The sequence below is a fragment of the Micromesistius poutassou genome (genome assembly GCF_964030765.1).
Source record: "Micromesistius poutassou genome assembly, chromosome: 1".
Classification (NCBI taxonomy): domain Eukaryota; kingdom Metazoa; phylum Chordata; class Actinopteri; order Gadiformes; family Gadidae; genus Micromesistius; species Micromesistius poutassou.
In genome coordinates this window covers 10,931,434-10,947,287 of record NC_140271.1, presented here as the reverse complement: position 1 = coordinate 10,947,287, position 15,854 = coordinate 10,931,434, and the positions used below count along the sequence as shown (strand labels likewise).

At 43.6% G+C, this 15,854-nt stretch overlaps 1 protein-coding gene across 1 annotated transcript in view; it reads left to right on the top strand.

Annotated features, from left to right (window-relative positions):
• cpt1a2b (carnitine palmitoyltransferase 1A2b) overlaps positions 1-15,854 on the top strand; it is a 32,853-nt gene that overhangs the window by 11,936 nt on the left and 5,063 nt on the right. Inside the window, exons 11-17 of the mRNA XM_084488233.1 lie at positions 900-1,088; positions 2,211-2,316; positions 4,773-4,889; positions 12,997-13,161; positions 13,593-13,721; positions 14,512-14,667; positions 14,879-14,992. Coding sequence (XP_084344359.1) covers positions 900-1,088; positions 2,211-2,316; positions 4,773-4,889; positions 12,997-13,161; positions 13,593-13,721; positions 14,512-14,667; positions 14,879-14,992 — 976 coding nt within the window. The remainder of the gene's footprint in view (positions 1-899; positions 1,089-2,210; positions 2,317-4,772; positions 4,890-12,996; positions 13,162-13,592; positions 13,722-14,511; positions 14,668-14,878; positions 14,993-15,854) is intronic.

Below are 15,854 nucleotides of genomic sequence, written 5' to 3'. Positions count from 1 at the left end.
GACTCCCCTCCTGCCAGCCACACAGAGGGGAAGGCAGGCTGCCTTTTTGAAGAGAATATGATGCTTCATTAAGCGGTTCAGGACAGTAGTAGAATTATATAGAGACACAACTTTTAAGACAAGTAAAACTACAGACACAATTACGCACTGAAAATGTGTCTTCATAATTAGACACTCAGTAATTGAAGTGTAGATGCAAAATTAAATGTAAACCTTATCAACAAAAAAATACATTCTTGATATTATGTGCTGACAGTTCAGAATCAGTCAGTGGTCGGATACACATGGATGATACCATCGTCTTCTCTCTTCTGAATCGGGGTCAAATACAAATTCCCACACAGGGTTAAGGTTAGGGCTCAGGGCAGACCGCTAGGGGGCATTGAGGGACTCAGTGTTTCTGGGGGATAAGACATTGTAGAGTTCAGGCAGACCACTAGGGGGCAGTGAGGGACTCAGTGTTTCTCAGTATGTCTCAGTGTGTAAGGCAAGGTAGAGTTCAGGCAGACCACTAGGGGGCAGTGAGGGACTCAGTGTGTCGGGGGATAAGACATGGTAGAGTTCAGGGCAGACCGCTAGGGGGCAGTGAGGGAAGCTGTTTGCCTGGGTGATTCCCAGGATTCTGGCCATGTTTAAAGCAATTATGCAGTCTCTGCTTGCATTCTACTTTTTATAAATTCACAACTCAAGGTGTGTGTGTGTGTGTGTGTGTGTGTGTGTGTGTGTGTGTGTGTGTGTGTGTGTGTGTGTGTGTGTGTGTGTGTGTGTGTGTGTGTGTGTGTGTGTGTGTGTGTGTGTGTGTGTGTGTGTGTGTGTGTTGTACACGGGTATGTGTATGTGTGTCTATATAAAGATATTCATGTTTATTTATCTGTGCCCCCTCTCCCCCCCCTCTCCAGAGTCCCCTGGTCGGAGGTGCGTAAGCGCCACTTCAGCTCCGGGGTGAACCGGCGCTCGCTGGATGTCATCGAGCGGGCGGCCTTCTTCGTCACCCTGGACGACGAGGAGCAGGGCATGAGGGGCGACGACCCCGCCGGCAACCTGGACCGCTACGCCAAGTCCCTGCTGCACGGCAAGTGCTACGACCGGTAAGAGAGAGAGAGAGAGTTAGTTGATCTTAATCCCCTGTAGGGGTTATTCCTTTGTTGTACATTCCTTTGTACAATAAAAATACAAAGTAGTGCTTTGGAAAACAAAAACAGATACTTAAGTAAATGGGAGAGAGCGATAACACACAGAAATTCACATGAGTGACCCAAGACCTGTCAGCGATCGATGAACTTGTGATTCGTAGTCAAACAAACAAATTATAGATTATAATCTATAATTATAGATTATAATCTATAATTTGTTTGTTCTATAAATCTAATTATTATAATCAAATAATCTGATTATAATCAAATTATAGATTATAATCTATAATTTGAAAAAGTGGGGGCCCGGAGGATGTCAACAGTGGGATGAGTTATGTGGCAGAGTTCGCGCTCGAAAAAAAAACGGTGCCGGTCAAAGTGACCTGCAGAGGTTTTCGTTTTTCTGGACATTTTGCGCATTTGCGCATAAGTCGCGTAACCTTGATCTCCGCTAGGCGACTTTGCCGAATCTGATTCTGCAGCGAGAACCCCCCCTCTCCGCAGGAACACTAGAGACAGGGATCACACGGGGCTATTTTTGTGTGAGCTTGGCCCCACTCTGGATAAACGTCGTTCAGATCGCATATGAGGACTTCAGAGGCTGTGGAGAAATGCAATCCTCCGTAGCCACGGATAGTGCTGTCATCACAGCGAGGGCGTCGCGACGCAGGCTGACGGCGTCGATATGAGGAGCGGCGTCAGCAGACTATTATTCAGACTTTAGATTATTAGCAAATTCTGACAATTTGACCGGAGAGATTACGTTTTGTCCGACGTTTCAGACAATGTCCGGTAATTACCGGACAATGGAAACCCTGCCGGGGGTCCCGGGTCACTGGTCAGGGTCCCAGGTCACTGGTCAGGGTCCCGGGTCACTGGTCAGGGTGCCGAGAGCCTAGCCAGAGAGGAGAGGAAACGCAGGACGTGAGGCAGAGAAGTAGACAGGCAGGGAGACGAGTAGTGGTGGCCCCCTTTCCCCCCTTGTTGTACCCTTGTTGTTGAATATCTGCATGTTATAACACACACACAAACGCCCCCCCCCCCCCCCCCGTCTCTTTCTTTTGTCGTGTCCGTCAGGTGGTTTGATAAATCGTTCTCCATCATCGTCTACAAAAACGGCAAGAACGGCCTCAACGCAGAGCACTCCTGGGCCGACGCCCCGACCGTGGCCCACCTCTGGGAGGTAGGTGCAGGGGCGGACTGGCCATCGGGAGGTTCAGGAGATTTCCCGAACGGCCGGACGATTTCAGGCCGAGCCGGCCGGCCATAATTTTTTTTTTTTTTTTTTTTTTTAATTATTATTTTTAATTATTATATTATATTATATTATTATATTTGTTTCAATTGAAGATGTAAAAAAAGAGAACAAGTTAAGTAAGCCGTGATTTGGGCTGGCCTGCTGGATATTTGCTTACAGCGCGAAACGGAGCTCTGGCCTGACGGTAAAACAGGGCCGATGTATTACTGTCAATTTAGAGGGGGGATCACCCCCACCACAGTGTATGGGGGCAAAGCGAGCGGCCGCAGCGAGACATTATTGGGAGTGAGCGGCCGAACAGCCCCTCCAAACTTGGGCTGCTCCGCGGTCTGTCATTTCTGATTGGCTCAGCCTGACACACAGCGTTTTTTATTTTATTTTATTTTTTTATTGAAGGCTGATTCATTTACATAAATCAAGGCAATATACAACAATAAATACCTCTTAACATACAAGGCACATTAGGTAAGAGAAATAACTTAAATTATATAAGGTGATAATAACTAACATAAATAATAGAGAATAGAAAATAAATAATAGTAACATAAGAGAAATAAATAAAAGTAAATAAGTCCAGTAATAATGAGTCCACAATCTTCCATAGTTATTCTAGAGGTCATCAAATATTTTCAGATCTTCATAAGCTCTAAAAAGAGACTTTGCATGTTTTCTTTTCATTAGTTTTAAGGCACTGAGATGATTGTCCGCAAGGTCCCTTTTAAAGACGGAGAAAATAGGTTTTGTTTTCCTCCATTTGGATGTGTGGATAAAAAATTTCGCAAGAAGTATGAGGTTGTTCAGTATCAAGTCACTCTTAATGTCTTTCATGTTAATACCAAACACAATATTTTCTCTTGTGAGAGGAGTAAGTAGTTGGATTTTGGTTGATAGCCAGTCCTGTAAATCCTCCCAAAAGGTCACAGAGTACATAAATGGAAAAACAAATCAGTATCACAAAAGCTGCAGTTATTGTGATCAACATTAAATCTCATTCTCAGCAGTTCATTGGATGGATAAATATTACTAAGAATTTTGAAATTTACTTCTTTTGTCTTAGGACTTACAGGGTAAGTAATATAGTTAGTTTTCCATTTCTTAATGTCTAATTCTGAGAACAGTTGGATGGTGGAGTTTCTATTTGTTCGTATGACACACGGTCACACAGTCACTTACTTCCAGTTAATCTCAGTTACACAGAAATACGAAAAATGTCAAAAAGGAAAAAAGGTGGTGGAGAGGAAAAAGAATTGGGTGGCGCTCAGAAGTTGAGGTTGAAAAGAAAAAAAATGTTAGAGCAAGCAAATGTGCTAAATTAATCAACATTTTCCGTGGAAAAGCCAAGGTTGACGCCCCTGTCAGCGAGACCAATGATAAGGCAGGAACAGGACACAGCAGCATAGCTATGACAGGTGCGCTAGCGGGCATCTTTGGCAATATAATAAGACTTAAACTAATTATGGAAAAGTACCAGAGACGTCGGAGAACTCGACGCAGTCTATTCATAATATTGTAATGACCACGGAAGAGGCAGTGAATGAAGTATTGATTAGACAGCGATTTATTAGATACCACCGCATCCAGATTATTTTGATGAAAAGCTGTTTGTTTTCTCTAACTATATAAATCCAACTATATCAATCAAGGACAGTCTGTCTGTGTGTGTGTCCTTATTTTTCTCCTAAACGGCTTGACCTATCACTCTGAAATGTCACATAGCCCCTCAATATATACCTGGCCAGAGACTGACCGAGCCATTTTTCTATATTGTCATTGCAAACATTGGTTAAAAAAAAGCTTGATTTGTGATTTATGTGAAGCAGTAACCAGCAGTGAGGGGCAGACAATGTGACATCTTTGTATGTTGTTAGATATGACAATTCTTTCCCACTTTTTTCATTCCACTAAAATAATTGTATCTTGCACGATTTAGATCATTTTCAGCCTTGATTTACCTTTCTAGGCACATGCAATTTCTAATATTTTGTACATGGACAAGATTGCTTATAAAATATTTCCCAGTGATCTTCACAAAATTCTAAACACATGCACATCCCAACATTGACATGTAGTTGCAATGCACATATCCACGGATAAGGACTAGTTTTTAATATTTTACACAGTGGCAAAATTCTACGCACGCTATTCCCGTGGTCTCATAAAAGACCTCTCCATCCCAAAGTCCCGGGCCAAATTTTTGTCCCAGTCCATCCCTGTGTGTGTGTGTGTGTGTGTGTGTGTGTGTGTGTGTGTGTGTGTGTGTGTGTGTGTGTGTGTGTGTGTGTGTGTGTGTGTGTGTGTGTGTGTGTGTGTGTGTGTGTGTGTGTGTGTGTGTGTGTGTGTGTGTGTCATCCAGCCTCACCTGCCTGTATCTCTTCCCGCAGTACACCTTGGCCACAGATGCGTTCCAGCTGGGCTACACGGAGGACGGACACTGTAAGGGGGAGGTGGACCGCACGCTCCCACACCCACAGAGACTACTCTGGGACATACCCTCAGAGGTATGTGTGTCTGTGTGTGTGAGAGATTTTTTCGGAACAGGCTTACACACGAGAGGCGGTTGATTGACAGTGTCAACCACTTTCCTGTGGTGAAATCAAACAAGGCAAATCCTTATGACACGTTTCACAGCTTGACTGAGTGGAAGGATGGCTAGACGCCAAGTGAGAGTGAATGGCCAGGGCCAGGTAATGCCTTGGGCCACTCTGAGTTGTGGTTACCTACTTAGGTGATGAATCACAGGGATTTACTTGGCGTCTAGTGAATGCTTAGCGATTGCGTGTGTGGGCATGCCTGGTTGTGGAATCTGGGCTCTCTGTGTCACATTGGATGACAAAAGCGTCTTTTTTTTTTTGTTGTATTTTTGTATTGGACACAGGAAGTCAAAGCGGGCGAGCATCTACAATGCACAAGGTCTCTTTAAAACACAGGGCAGCCTCATGGTTACACCATAGCGTTGAGACTTTCAACCTTTGTCTTGAGGCATTGTGCCATGAAACGCTGTGTGTGTGTGTGTGTGTGTGTGTGTGTGTGTGTGTGTGTGTGTGTGTGTGTGTGTGTGTGTGTGTGTGTGTGTGTGTGTGTGTGTGTGTGTGTGTGTGTGTGTGTGTGTGTGTGTGTGTGTGCGTGTCTCACCTTTGAGTCTGCAGCGATGCACTAATGGGGGGCACAGAGACTTCAAAGTACAATGAATAGGGTAGGTGAAATGCTTTCCTGGCTAGGGATTGAAGCTAATTTATTTGAGCCATAAAATCTCTGTCCTGATAAAGCGTGTGTAAATGATTGCCATATAATGAAGCAATAAAGCTATAACTATGCTAGAGGGATATTACCGGGATTGTGACTGCGGTACACGTCTGTTGTGCAGAAACCGGAGTCAGCCTGAGGATTGTCCAAGATAAACAACATTCTGCTTCCGTTTTGCACACTATCCCCCAAGCTTTAGAGCAGGGGTATTCAACTAAAATTCAAATAGGTCCAGTTAGAGAAAATGTCCTCAAGCAAAGGTCCGGAACATCATAATGTCTAACTTGCGTTATGATTCAGTGTGATATGTATTGAAGTAGCCTAGTAGTTGTATCAACGTCTGCATGTAATCAATTGTCACTTTTATACAGATAATATAACAGATAATGAAGATATGTATTATTTAAGGAGGTTCAACTGACTCAACTGAAACGAATCTTTTCAAGGAAAAGTGCTGCATTTAAAATCAAGATGGTGAAAATAAATATAATAATCTTAAAATAAAGATAAAATATATACTTCATTTTTGAAAAATAAAATAAAGTATAGCAGCAGCTTGAGTTTCCCCTTTTTCTTTGTGAATGTTTTAAGTCTCAACCAATTTCAAAAGCAGATATCTTTTGAGAGGGCTCTGAGGCTGCTTATTTTCTGTGACCGCAGTTCAGACTTGAGTGGATATGTTTGGTGAAAAACTTTGTGCTTTGTCTCATAGTGGCGTTTCACGTTGGCACTTTTTATGAGTGCCACTGTCTCTGAGCATATGAGACAGACTGGTTTTGTGTTTCCAGTGGGAAGAATGAACATGAAAGAGTCTGTCCATTCTGGATTGAAAGCTGTTTTCGCTGTCCACTTTTCTCTTCTTAGAGAGCGCCATGTGTAGTTCTCCGGCTCACTCTGTCTGTCTCTTTTCTGTCTCGCTGTATTACTCACTCTTCTCCCGCTGTCTTTCTCACTCTTCTCCCGCTGTATTACTCACTCTTCTCCCGTTAGTGACCCCCGCTTTAGAGTGTTCTGGTCCTCAGCCAAGACCCAGAGATCAGGGTGACTGGGTATTCTACAACTAGACCTGACCCAACAGGTCTTTGATGTGATTGAGAAGATAGCACAGCTTAATAGCCGAGCCGATGATGGGAGATTGTCATGAGTCCTACCCAAGGTTCATTTAACCCTGAAAAACAAGACTTGACGTGTTCTCTAATATCTCCTCTAATGTACAATGTGTGGTACATTAGAGGAGATATGTATTGACTTTACTCTGTCACATGCTGACATCCTACACCGTAACAAACAGAGAAAGGAATGCTTTCAGATGGAAGAACCATGACAACTCATCAATCTTTATTAGAATAGTATAAAGGAGGGCGTGTCGGGTCATGGCGGAGTGAAGACGTCCCTTGCAAGCTCTCCTCGCATATTACATAATTTATCGGCTTAAAGCCCTATTTCTCGACTAAAGTCACGTCGTTTTCCCCCTCACGAGCCTTTGTCACTTTACTGATACCTTCTATCCGGTTATCATGTCGAACAAACCCGGCAGAGGTAAAAACGCAAAGTCCGAACAGTCCCTGCTAACAAATGCCTTTGCTAGCAAACCATCAACGCTGAGCAATGCGGCTAGCGAACCTACAATGGTGAGCGATGCCAACGTGGAGCTATCGCACAGGGCTCTGAAAGAACTGCGAGAGGCCATCAAAGCTGATGTGGGCGCTATGAAAGACAAGATTTTATCAGAGCTACGTTCTTCTATTTCATCCCTTCAAGCTACTGTTTCTGTGCACACCGATAAAATATCCGACATTGAAACCTCTCTGACGGACGTGGATGGGCGAGTGGGTGAGCTTGAAACTTGCTACGCTGCTTTGTAAGATGAGAACTCCAAGCTGTACACTAAATTAGACTCCCTGGAAAACTTCTCCAGGAGGAATAATATAAGAGTTACGGGTTTGGAGGAGAAAGTCAAAGGAAACCACCCACTGCTTTTATGGAAAAGTTCCTGATCGAGGTTTTTGGAGAGGACAGTTTCACTCGCCCGCCTGTGGTTGATCGTGCCCACCGCACTTTAAGACGAAGCCGACTGGTCCCCCGCGGGCGATGGTGGTCCGGATGCACTACTACCAGACGAAGGAGCAGATTCTACGGATGTCGTACGAGAGAGGCCAGCTGACCTACCGAGGAGCAAAGATCAGCTTTTACCCCGTCCTCAGCGCTGATTTACTACGCCGGAGAGCCGCTTTCCTTCCAGTCAAAAAGCAGCTGAGAGAGGCAGGAGTGAAGTACAGCGAATTCGCTGACCCCTCAGAGGCGGCAGCTTTTGCCAAGTCCAATATTCCTACGGTGGGCATGGCGAGAAACAATGGGGAGTGATGGTATGTCGGACTTCATCCTTATGTTGTAATTGACTGTGATCTTCCTACCCAAACTAACTTGTGGTTATAACGTTTCTAGTCTACTTCAACGTTAATCCGGTGCTATTAATCTGAATATTACTCGTTGCCAATGTTTACAGTTTGTGTGATGCTATATTTGAATAGCCTTACTTTTTTCTTTTTCTTTTAATGTATTGGTTTGGTGGAAGCTGCCCGGGCAGGTCACGGCAGACAATAAGTTTGAAGGGGAATAAAAATGGACATGGTTGAAACTAAGTGTGTACTAAATGACAATATTGAGTGGTTTTAAGTTTATTTACCCTCTGTCTACTGAGGAGAGTTAAGGTGTAAGCATTGTTGAGCTAAGATACACCTCTTGTGCATGTGTGTTTTCTGGGGTTTTAGGGCACTTAGTTTCGGTAAGTGCTGGGGCGTTATTATAATGAGTTATTATTATCTTGAGTCATTATAATGTATATTATACAATTATTTTTTTTATTTTTATTTTTTTATTTTTTTTATTTTTTTTTTTTGCTCTTTCTTCCTTATATTACTCTATTGACATACACTTATCATCGCTACTATCATTATTACTGTGATTAAAAAGTATGAGCTCAGTTAAGATGAGTGGCAGAAAAGTTAAGTTCATCTCTTGGAACGTAAAAGAACTGAACCATCCTGTAAAGAGGAATAAAGTGTTAGCACATTTAGATCAACTTGGTGTAGGAATAGCTTTCCTCCAAGAGACTCATTTATGTAGGGCAGATGTTATGAGAATTCAGAGGAGTTGGGTGGGTAATGTCTTCCATTCTAAGTTCAATTCTAAGGCTAGGGGTACAGCCATACTGGTACACAAAGGCGTTACCGGTCAGCTTTTAAGTAAGCCTGTCATCCTTGCTAGTGTGTATGCTCCCAACTGGGATGACTGTAACTTTATTAACAATTTTTTCTCTACTATCCCTGATGTCAATAATCGTCAGTTGATTATTGGGGGGGGACTTCAATTGTGTGCTCTGCCCCGGTCTGGACCGCTCATCACCCAACCCCTCCCCCCTTTCCAAAACTGCTGCAGCTATTAATACTTTTTTGGATCAGTATGGTATGGTTGACCCTTGGCGCTTTCATTTCTCTAACAGTAGGGCTTTTTCTTTCTTTTCGCCGTTTTCTAGAATCGACTTCTTTATTTTAGATTTTAGGCTTTTACCCCTTTCCACCCCACCTATTTATCATGGTATAGTTATATCCGATCACGCCCCCCTTTCTTTTGAACTGATTTTTCCTGATCAACCTGCCCTATATAAATCATGGCGCTTGAACCCTCTTTTGCTCTCCGAGGGTGCATTTGTGACATTCATTCAAAAACAAATTAGGACTTTTATTGAAACAAATGCCTCTCCGGAAGTATCTCATAGTACCATATGGGAAACACAGCTAGGATGGCTAAATTAGAAGATCTGTCTGCCCAGATTTTGAAGCTAGACAACCAATATGCCTCAGCACCCACTGCTGAACTCTACCGACAACGGATTCGTCTACAGAGTTTGATTTAGCTTCCACTTCAAAAGCGGAACAGTTGTTATTGAAATCTCTTATTCTCGCTCACCAAGCCCGCCAGGCTGCCGCCTCGTGCCAGATTATCCAAGTTAAGACCACCTCGGGCGTGGTGTCCACAGACCACAAGGAGATCAATGATTCTTTTGTGTCATTCTATACAAATCTATACACTTCCGATTGTGACAATAGCGCTTCAGATTCTTTTTTTTACAATTTGACACTGCCATCCCTTGTTGACTCTCAGAAAAGTGACCTGGATTCCCCTCTGACGTTAAAGGAAATTTCAGATTCCATTTTAAGTATGCAATCTGGGAAATCCCCCAGACCGGATGGGTTCCCAGTGGAGTTTTTTTTAAAAATGTCCAAGGATTTATCCCCATTAATGCTGTCTATGTTTAATGAATCATATTCATCTGGTCACCTCCCTGAAACCTTGAATCAGGCCTTTATTTGTCTCCTACACAAAAAGGGCAAAGATCCTTTGTGTTGTCAGTCTTACAGACCAATTTACCTTTTAAATTTAGATTATAAACTCCTGGCCAAGATTCTCACTAGGCGGCTCGAAAACGTTCTCCCAGATTTGGTGCTGTCTGACCAAACCAGATTTATTCGTAGCAGACACTCATTTTCTAATATTCTGAGGCTTTTTGATATTATTTACACTCCCACCCGGTCTGAAGTCCCCGAATGTGTAATAAGCTTAGATGCAGAAAAAGCTTTCGACCGGGTGGAGTGGGAATATTTATTCATGGCAATGAGGAAATTTGGCTTTGGCAAGGATTTCATTTCTTGGGTTGAACTGTTATATGCCTCTCCCTTAGCTTCCGTTAATACAAATAATTTACAATCAAAATATTTCACACTATATAGAGGCACGAGACAGGGTTGCCCACTGAGCCCTCTTCTATTTGCCTTCGCAATAGAACCCCTTGCTGCTTCCCTACGTCAGTGCCAGGCAATTGAGGGGATAACCCAAGGGAATACTACACACAAACTTTCTCTTTACGCCGATGATCTTCTTCTGTATATTGCTGACCCAGTCTCATCATTGCCGCATGTTCTGTCAACATTAGAACAATTGTGAAAGTTTTCAGGTTACAAATTGAATTTACAAAAAAGCGAATTCTATCCCATTAATTCATCAGCTCTAAATATACCTTCTGCTGTTTTTCCATTCAAGAGAGCGCCCTCTCATTTTACATACCTTGGGGTAGTGGTACCACGCTCCTTCCATAAGCTATATAAACTCAATTTTACACCATTACTCAATCGGTGCAAGCAGGATATAAGTCTGTGGAGTGCATTGCCTCTTTCGTTGGCTGGCCTGATTAATCTAATAAAGATGAACATCCTCCCCAGGTTTCTTTACTTATTTCAATGTATTCCGATTTTTATTCCGAAGAAAATTTTTTTGACATTGGATCAAGTCTTAAGTGCTTTCATATGGGATGGTAAGATCCCTCTTATTCGTAAATCTTTTTTACAAAGACCGAAAAAATTGGGAGGGATGGCAATGCCTAATTTCCTTTATTATTACTGGGCTAGCAATATACAAAAGGTTATGATATGGGCTAAGTGTGGTCCCGGTGTGGAAGCTCCTGCTTGGGTTGAATTGGAATCTTTTCAATTGCAACTCCACTCGCTGATAACGGCTCCTTTACCTCTTAATTCTGGCTCCTTTGAGAACCCCGTAGTTGCCCATACCATCTGGGTTCAAGATCTGGGTTCAATTTCGGAAACATTTTGGATTGCAAAGCGCTTCACTACAGGCTCCTATCCTTTCAAACCATCTTTTCACCCCCTCCATGTCAGATCTGGCGTTCCGGGCCTGGCATGGCAATGGAATTAAGCTTGTTCAAGATTTATATCTAAACAAGATATTTTCTTCCTTTAGGCAACTTTCAAAGAAGTACTTATTGCCCCGTTCCCATATGTTTCGGTATCTGCAGATTAGACACTTTGTTCAAAGTGGTTATCATCCCTTCCCTGCTAAACCACCAAACACACCTATTGATATCCTTTTAGCAGCGGACACTGATCTCAAGGGCGCCATCTCCTGGATTTATGGGATATTTGATGCTATCAATCCTCAAACTCTGATAAATTTATTTGATTTGGGAACATGATTTAGGTTTGTCATTTGAAGATGATCAGTGGGATTTAATCCTTGGGCGAGTGCACTCCTCATCTCCCTGTGCCAGGCACAGTCTAATTCAGTTTAAGAAACTTCATCGTCTTCACCTCACTAAAGAGAAACTAGCAAAGATATATCCAAACACCGATCCCACATGTGAGCGATGTAAATCTTCTACCGCCACCTGGTTACATATGTTTTGGTCATGCCAGCGGCTTCAGACGTTTTGCGAAAAGATCTTTGGCTCTCTTAGCGACATTTACAGTATTAAAATTGGTCCTCAACCCATCATTGCTCTTTTTGGGGTGATGCCCAGAGATACAATATGGCCGGCTGGGTTGCATGATGTGGTCGCATTTACAACTTTGCTAGCTCGCCGCCTTATTCTTCTCAACTGGAAGAGACCAGTCCCACCATCTCATACTAGATGGCTAAAAGAGATCATGTTCTATTTAAAGCTTGAAAAGATCAAATTCACATTGAGGGGAGCTGCAAATAAATTTGAAAAAGTGTGGATGCCTTTTCTCTGGTATTTTGACAACATTACCCAAATTACAGACTGGGTGGATTCGTAATGTATGGAGTAGTGCCATGAGTGTGTATCCCTTGTCAGAAAGAGTGGTTTCAATTTGATTTCATTTATTATTATTATTATTTTTCTATTATTATTATTATTATTATTATTATTATTTTTTTTTTTATTATTATTTTACTGTATTTTAGTATTTACTTATTTTATTATTACTTTTGTTATACTTATTTATTCCTGTGCTATTACATTATTACTATTGTACTTTTTTTACTTTTATTTATTATTATTATTATTTTTTTATTATTATTATTATTAGAATCATTATTATTTTTTTAATGTTATTTATATGCATTTAATTGTACATCAAGAGGGGGGGTGGGGTGGGGAGATATTGATATATTTCAAGGTTGATTTTGTAATTGTTTTTATAATGTAAAAACTCAATAAAAAGAAGTTAAAAAAAAAGAATAGTATAAATGTATTAGAATATATCGTTATTGTTATTCTATAACGTTAAGTGTGTGTGTGTGTGTGTGTGTGTGTGTGTGTGTGTGTGTGTGTGTGTGTGTGTGTGTGTGTGTGTGTGTGTGTGTGTGTGTGTGTGTGTGTGTGTGTGTACCTTGCACAGGCTGTATCCTGTGCAAGGTGTTCAAGTGTTGCCCCTGCCCATTGACTAGAGACTACATATAAGCTTTCACTGTCTCTCTCTCTCTCTCTCTCTCTTCTTTTATCGGTGTCTCTCTCTCTTAATTTCTCTCTGTGTGTCTCTGGCTCAGGTCCAGGCTCAGGTGGCCGGCTCTCTGGCGGTGGCGCAGGCGCTGGCGGATGACGTGGACTGCCACGTCTTCCCGTTCAGGGACTTTGGAAAGGGCCGCATCAAGAAGCTCCGCATCAGCCCGGACGCCTTCATCCAGCTGAGCCTACAGCTGGCCTACTACAGGGTAAGGCCTACTGCGGAGCGAGGCCTACTACAGACTGTAGCCTGCAGCTGAGAGGTTGCACACGCAGCCCCCCCCCCCCCCCCCCCCCCTCATCAATGCACCAATCAGAGATCCGCAACCCCTGCGTGGATGTCTCATCGCTTTTGGTCTTTATCGACAAACACGCGGGCAGGGCCTGCTCGGACGCCTTGACGCCACAGACCCCTGGTCGTGTCGCTTGCGTGATGCAGTCGCACAAGAACGCACAGACCTAAACCCTTAACACTCAGACCATCACCGTGCACATGAAGGGAAGGGAAGCACGCCTCCTCTAACTCTGCCGTCTCTCTCTCTCTCTCTCTCTCTCTCTCTCTCTCTCTCTCTCTCTCTCTCTCTCTCTCTCTCTCTCTCTCTCTCTCTTTCCCTCCCTGTCCCTCGCTGCTGACCAACAGGACCGCGGGGGCTTCTGCCTGACCTACGAGGCGTCCATGACCCGCCTGTTCCGGGAGGGTCGCACGGAGACGGTCCGGTCCTGCTCCAACGAGAGCTGTGACTTCGTCAAGGCCCTGGCCGGAGGAGAGGTACCGCGTCGCGGTTATGCATCCGGCACTAGAATAGAACTCAGCAGATTAGGCTACTCTGTTGATTTTGTGTACGAGACGTCTTTTAGGGGTTAGATTAGTATATATATATATATTTTTTTTTAAAGGTCCCATGACATGCCACCAGGTGTGGTGTGATTAGCCGTTACAAGCCGTTTTGAAAATCTGTCTGTTATGACATCACAGGTGGGCGTGTCCACCTAGTTGTGTGATGGATAGATGAGCAACGTTTGCTACGGTCCACTGGGTAGGCTGGTCGACTGATCTATCCAGCACACATCTAGGTGGACACGCCCACCTGTGATGTCATAACAGACTTTGGCATGTCATGGCACCTTTCAATTTCTGCGGTCGTGACTCGTCGTGGTGTGATGAGGAATCCATCCGTTTGAATGAGAATCTTTTGAACTCCCCCCCCCCCCCCCCATTAAAAAGCCAGGATTACACACTGTAATCTGTGTAACACTGGCCAATGTGTTTGGTAACCCTGACCCAGTTAAGGCGTAACCGGCATGCTTCTTTTGTTTTGGTCCCCCTGCAACTATCCAGTTTTACTAGTTCAGAAAGTCCCCAGAAGTTTCCCCACTGGGTTTCCCCACTGGTTGCGTACCAGTCAATGGACCTCTCGACTGAGGGACGCCTCAGGAGAATAAAGCCCACAGGCCACGGCACATGGATGCGCTTGTTACTTAACAAGTAACACATACTTTACTTAACTTAAGTTTTGTAGCAAGAACTAAACCATCCGACGGGTGATGCATTTGGACAGGAGGAGGCGCATTGCAGAGAGCTGTTCCGACGGGCTGCCGAGAAGCATCAGAACCTCTACCGATTGGCTATGACGGGCGACGGTATCGACAGACACCTCTTCTGTCTGTATGTGGTGTCCAAATACCTCGGCGTGGACTCCCCCTTCCTCAAAGAGGTGAGCATCAACACAGCGAGTCCTTTGTTGTACGAGGCTCTGGATTCCGTTTCATTGGTTCATTCATTACTCACGCCGACTATGTATACTGACTGTCATTGAAGGGGATGCGGCTTGAGTTTATTTCAAGGTTTCCTTGAAAAATGACTCGCCTCTGTCTGACGTTGACCCCTTCCTCTTTCTCTTCCTCTTTCCCTTCCCCTCTCCCCAGGTTCTTTCTGAGCCCTGGCGTCTCTCCACCAGCCAGACCCCTCTGCAGCAGTTGGAACTATTTGACCTCAAGAACCACCCCGAGTTCATATCCCTGGGCGGGGGCTTCGGACCTGTGAGTCTCTTTCCCTCTCACTCACACACACAGTCACACACACACACACACACACACACACACACACACACAAACACAAACACACACACACACACACACACACACACACACACACACACACACACACACACACACACACAGCAGTGGCGGCTGCTGGTCTTACAATGAGGGGAAGCTCATTTTCGGCCTACATCATAACAATTATCTCATTTATTTATATGTAAATTCTGCTCTCTTCTGTTCCTTTTCAAGAAAATGCTCTGTGACCCTGTCATACCAACTAGATCTGTTTTCTAGTGTCTTGAGCAGTGTCCTCTCAATGCCCAGCAGAGCTAGGCTGCTTAAACGGCCTTGGCCAATCGTGTTTCGGGTGTAGGACTTGAGCCGCTTTAAACATGAGAACTAACTAACTAACTTTTTGCACTACATCAATCTTAGGTGTTGATCTGCCCTGCTGTTTAATTCTCAGTTTCTCCTCTAGCAAATGGCTTCACGCTTAACGTTCAAAGGCGTGTGTCACGTTAGGTCAAGTGTATGTAAGTGCATTTCCGTGCCAGCTAGTTGTAGTGACGGGAGCTCTTGTGTTGTGTGTGTGTGTTTTGGTGGTAATTTCCATTTATTATTAAAATATTTGGTGGATGCTCCTGGAAAGACGACACACGCACACACACATACATACACACACACACACACACACACACACACACACACACACACACACACACACACACACACACACACACACACACACACACACACACACACACACTTGGATGGTGGGAGGAGCAGAAAGATTAACAATACACATACACATACATTTTTGATGAACAATATATACACACTTTTTATGAACAATATGTAT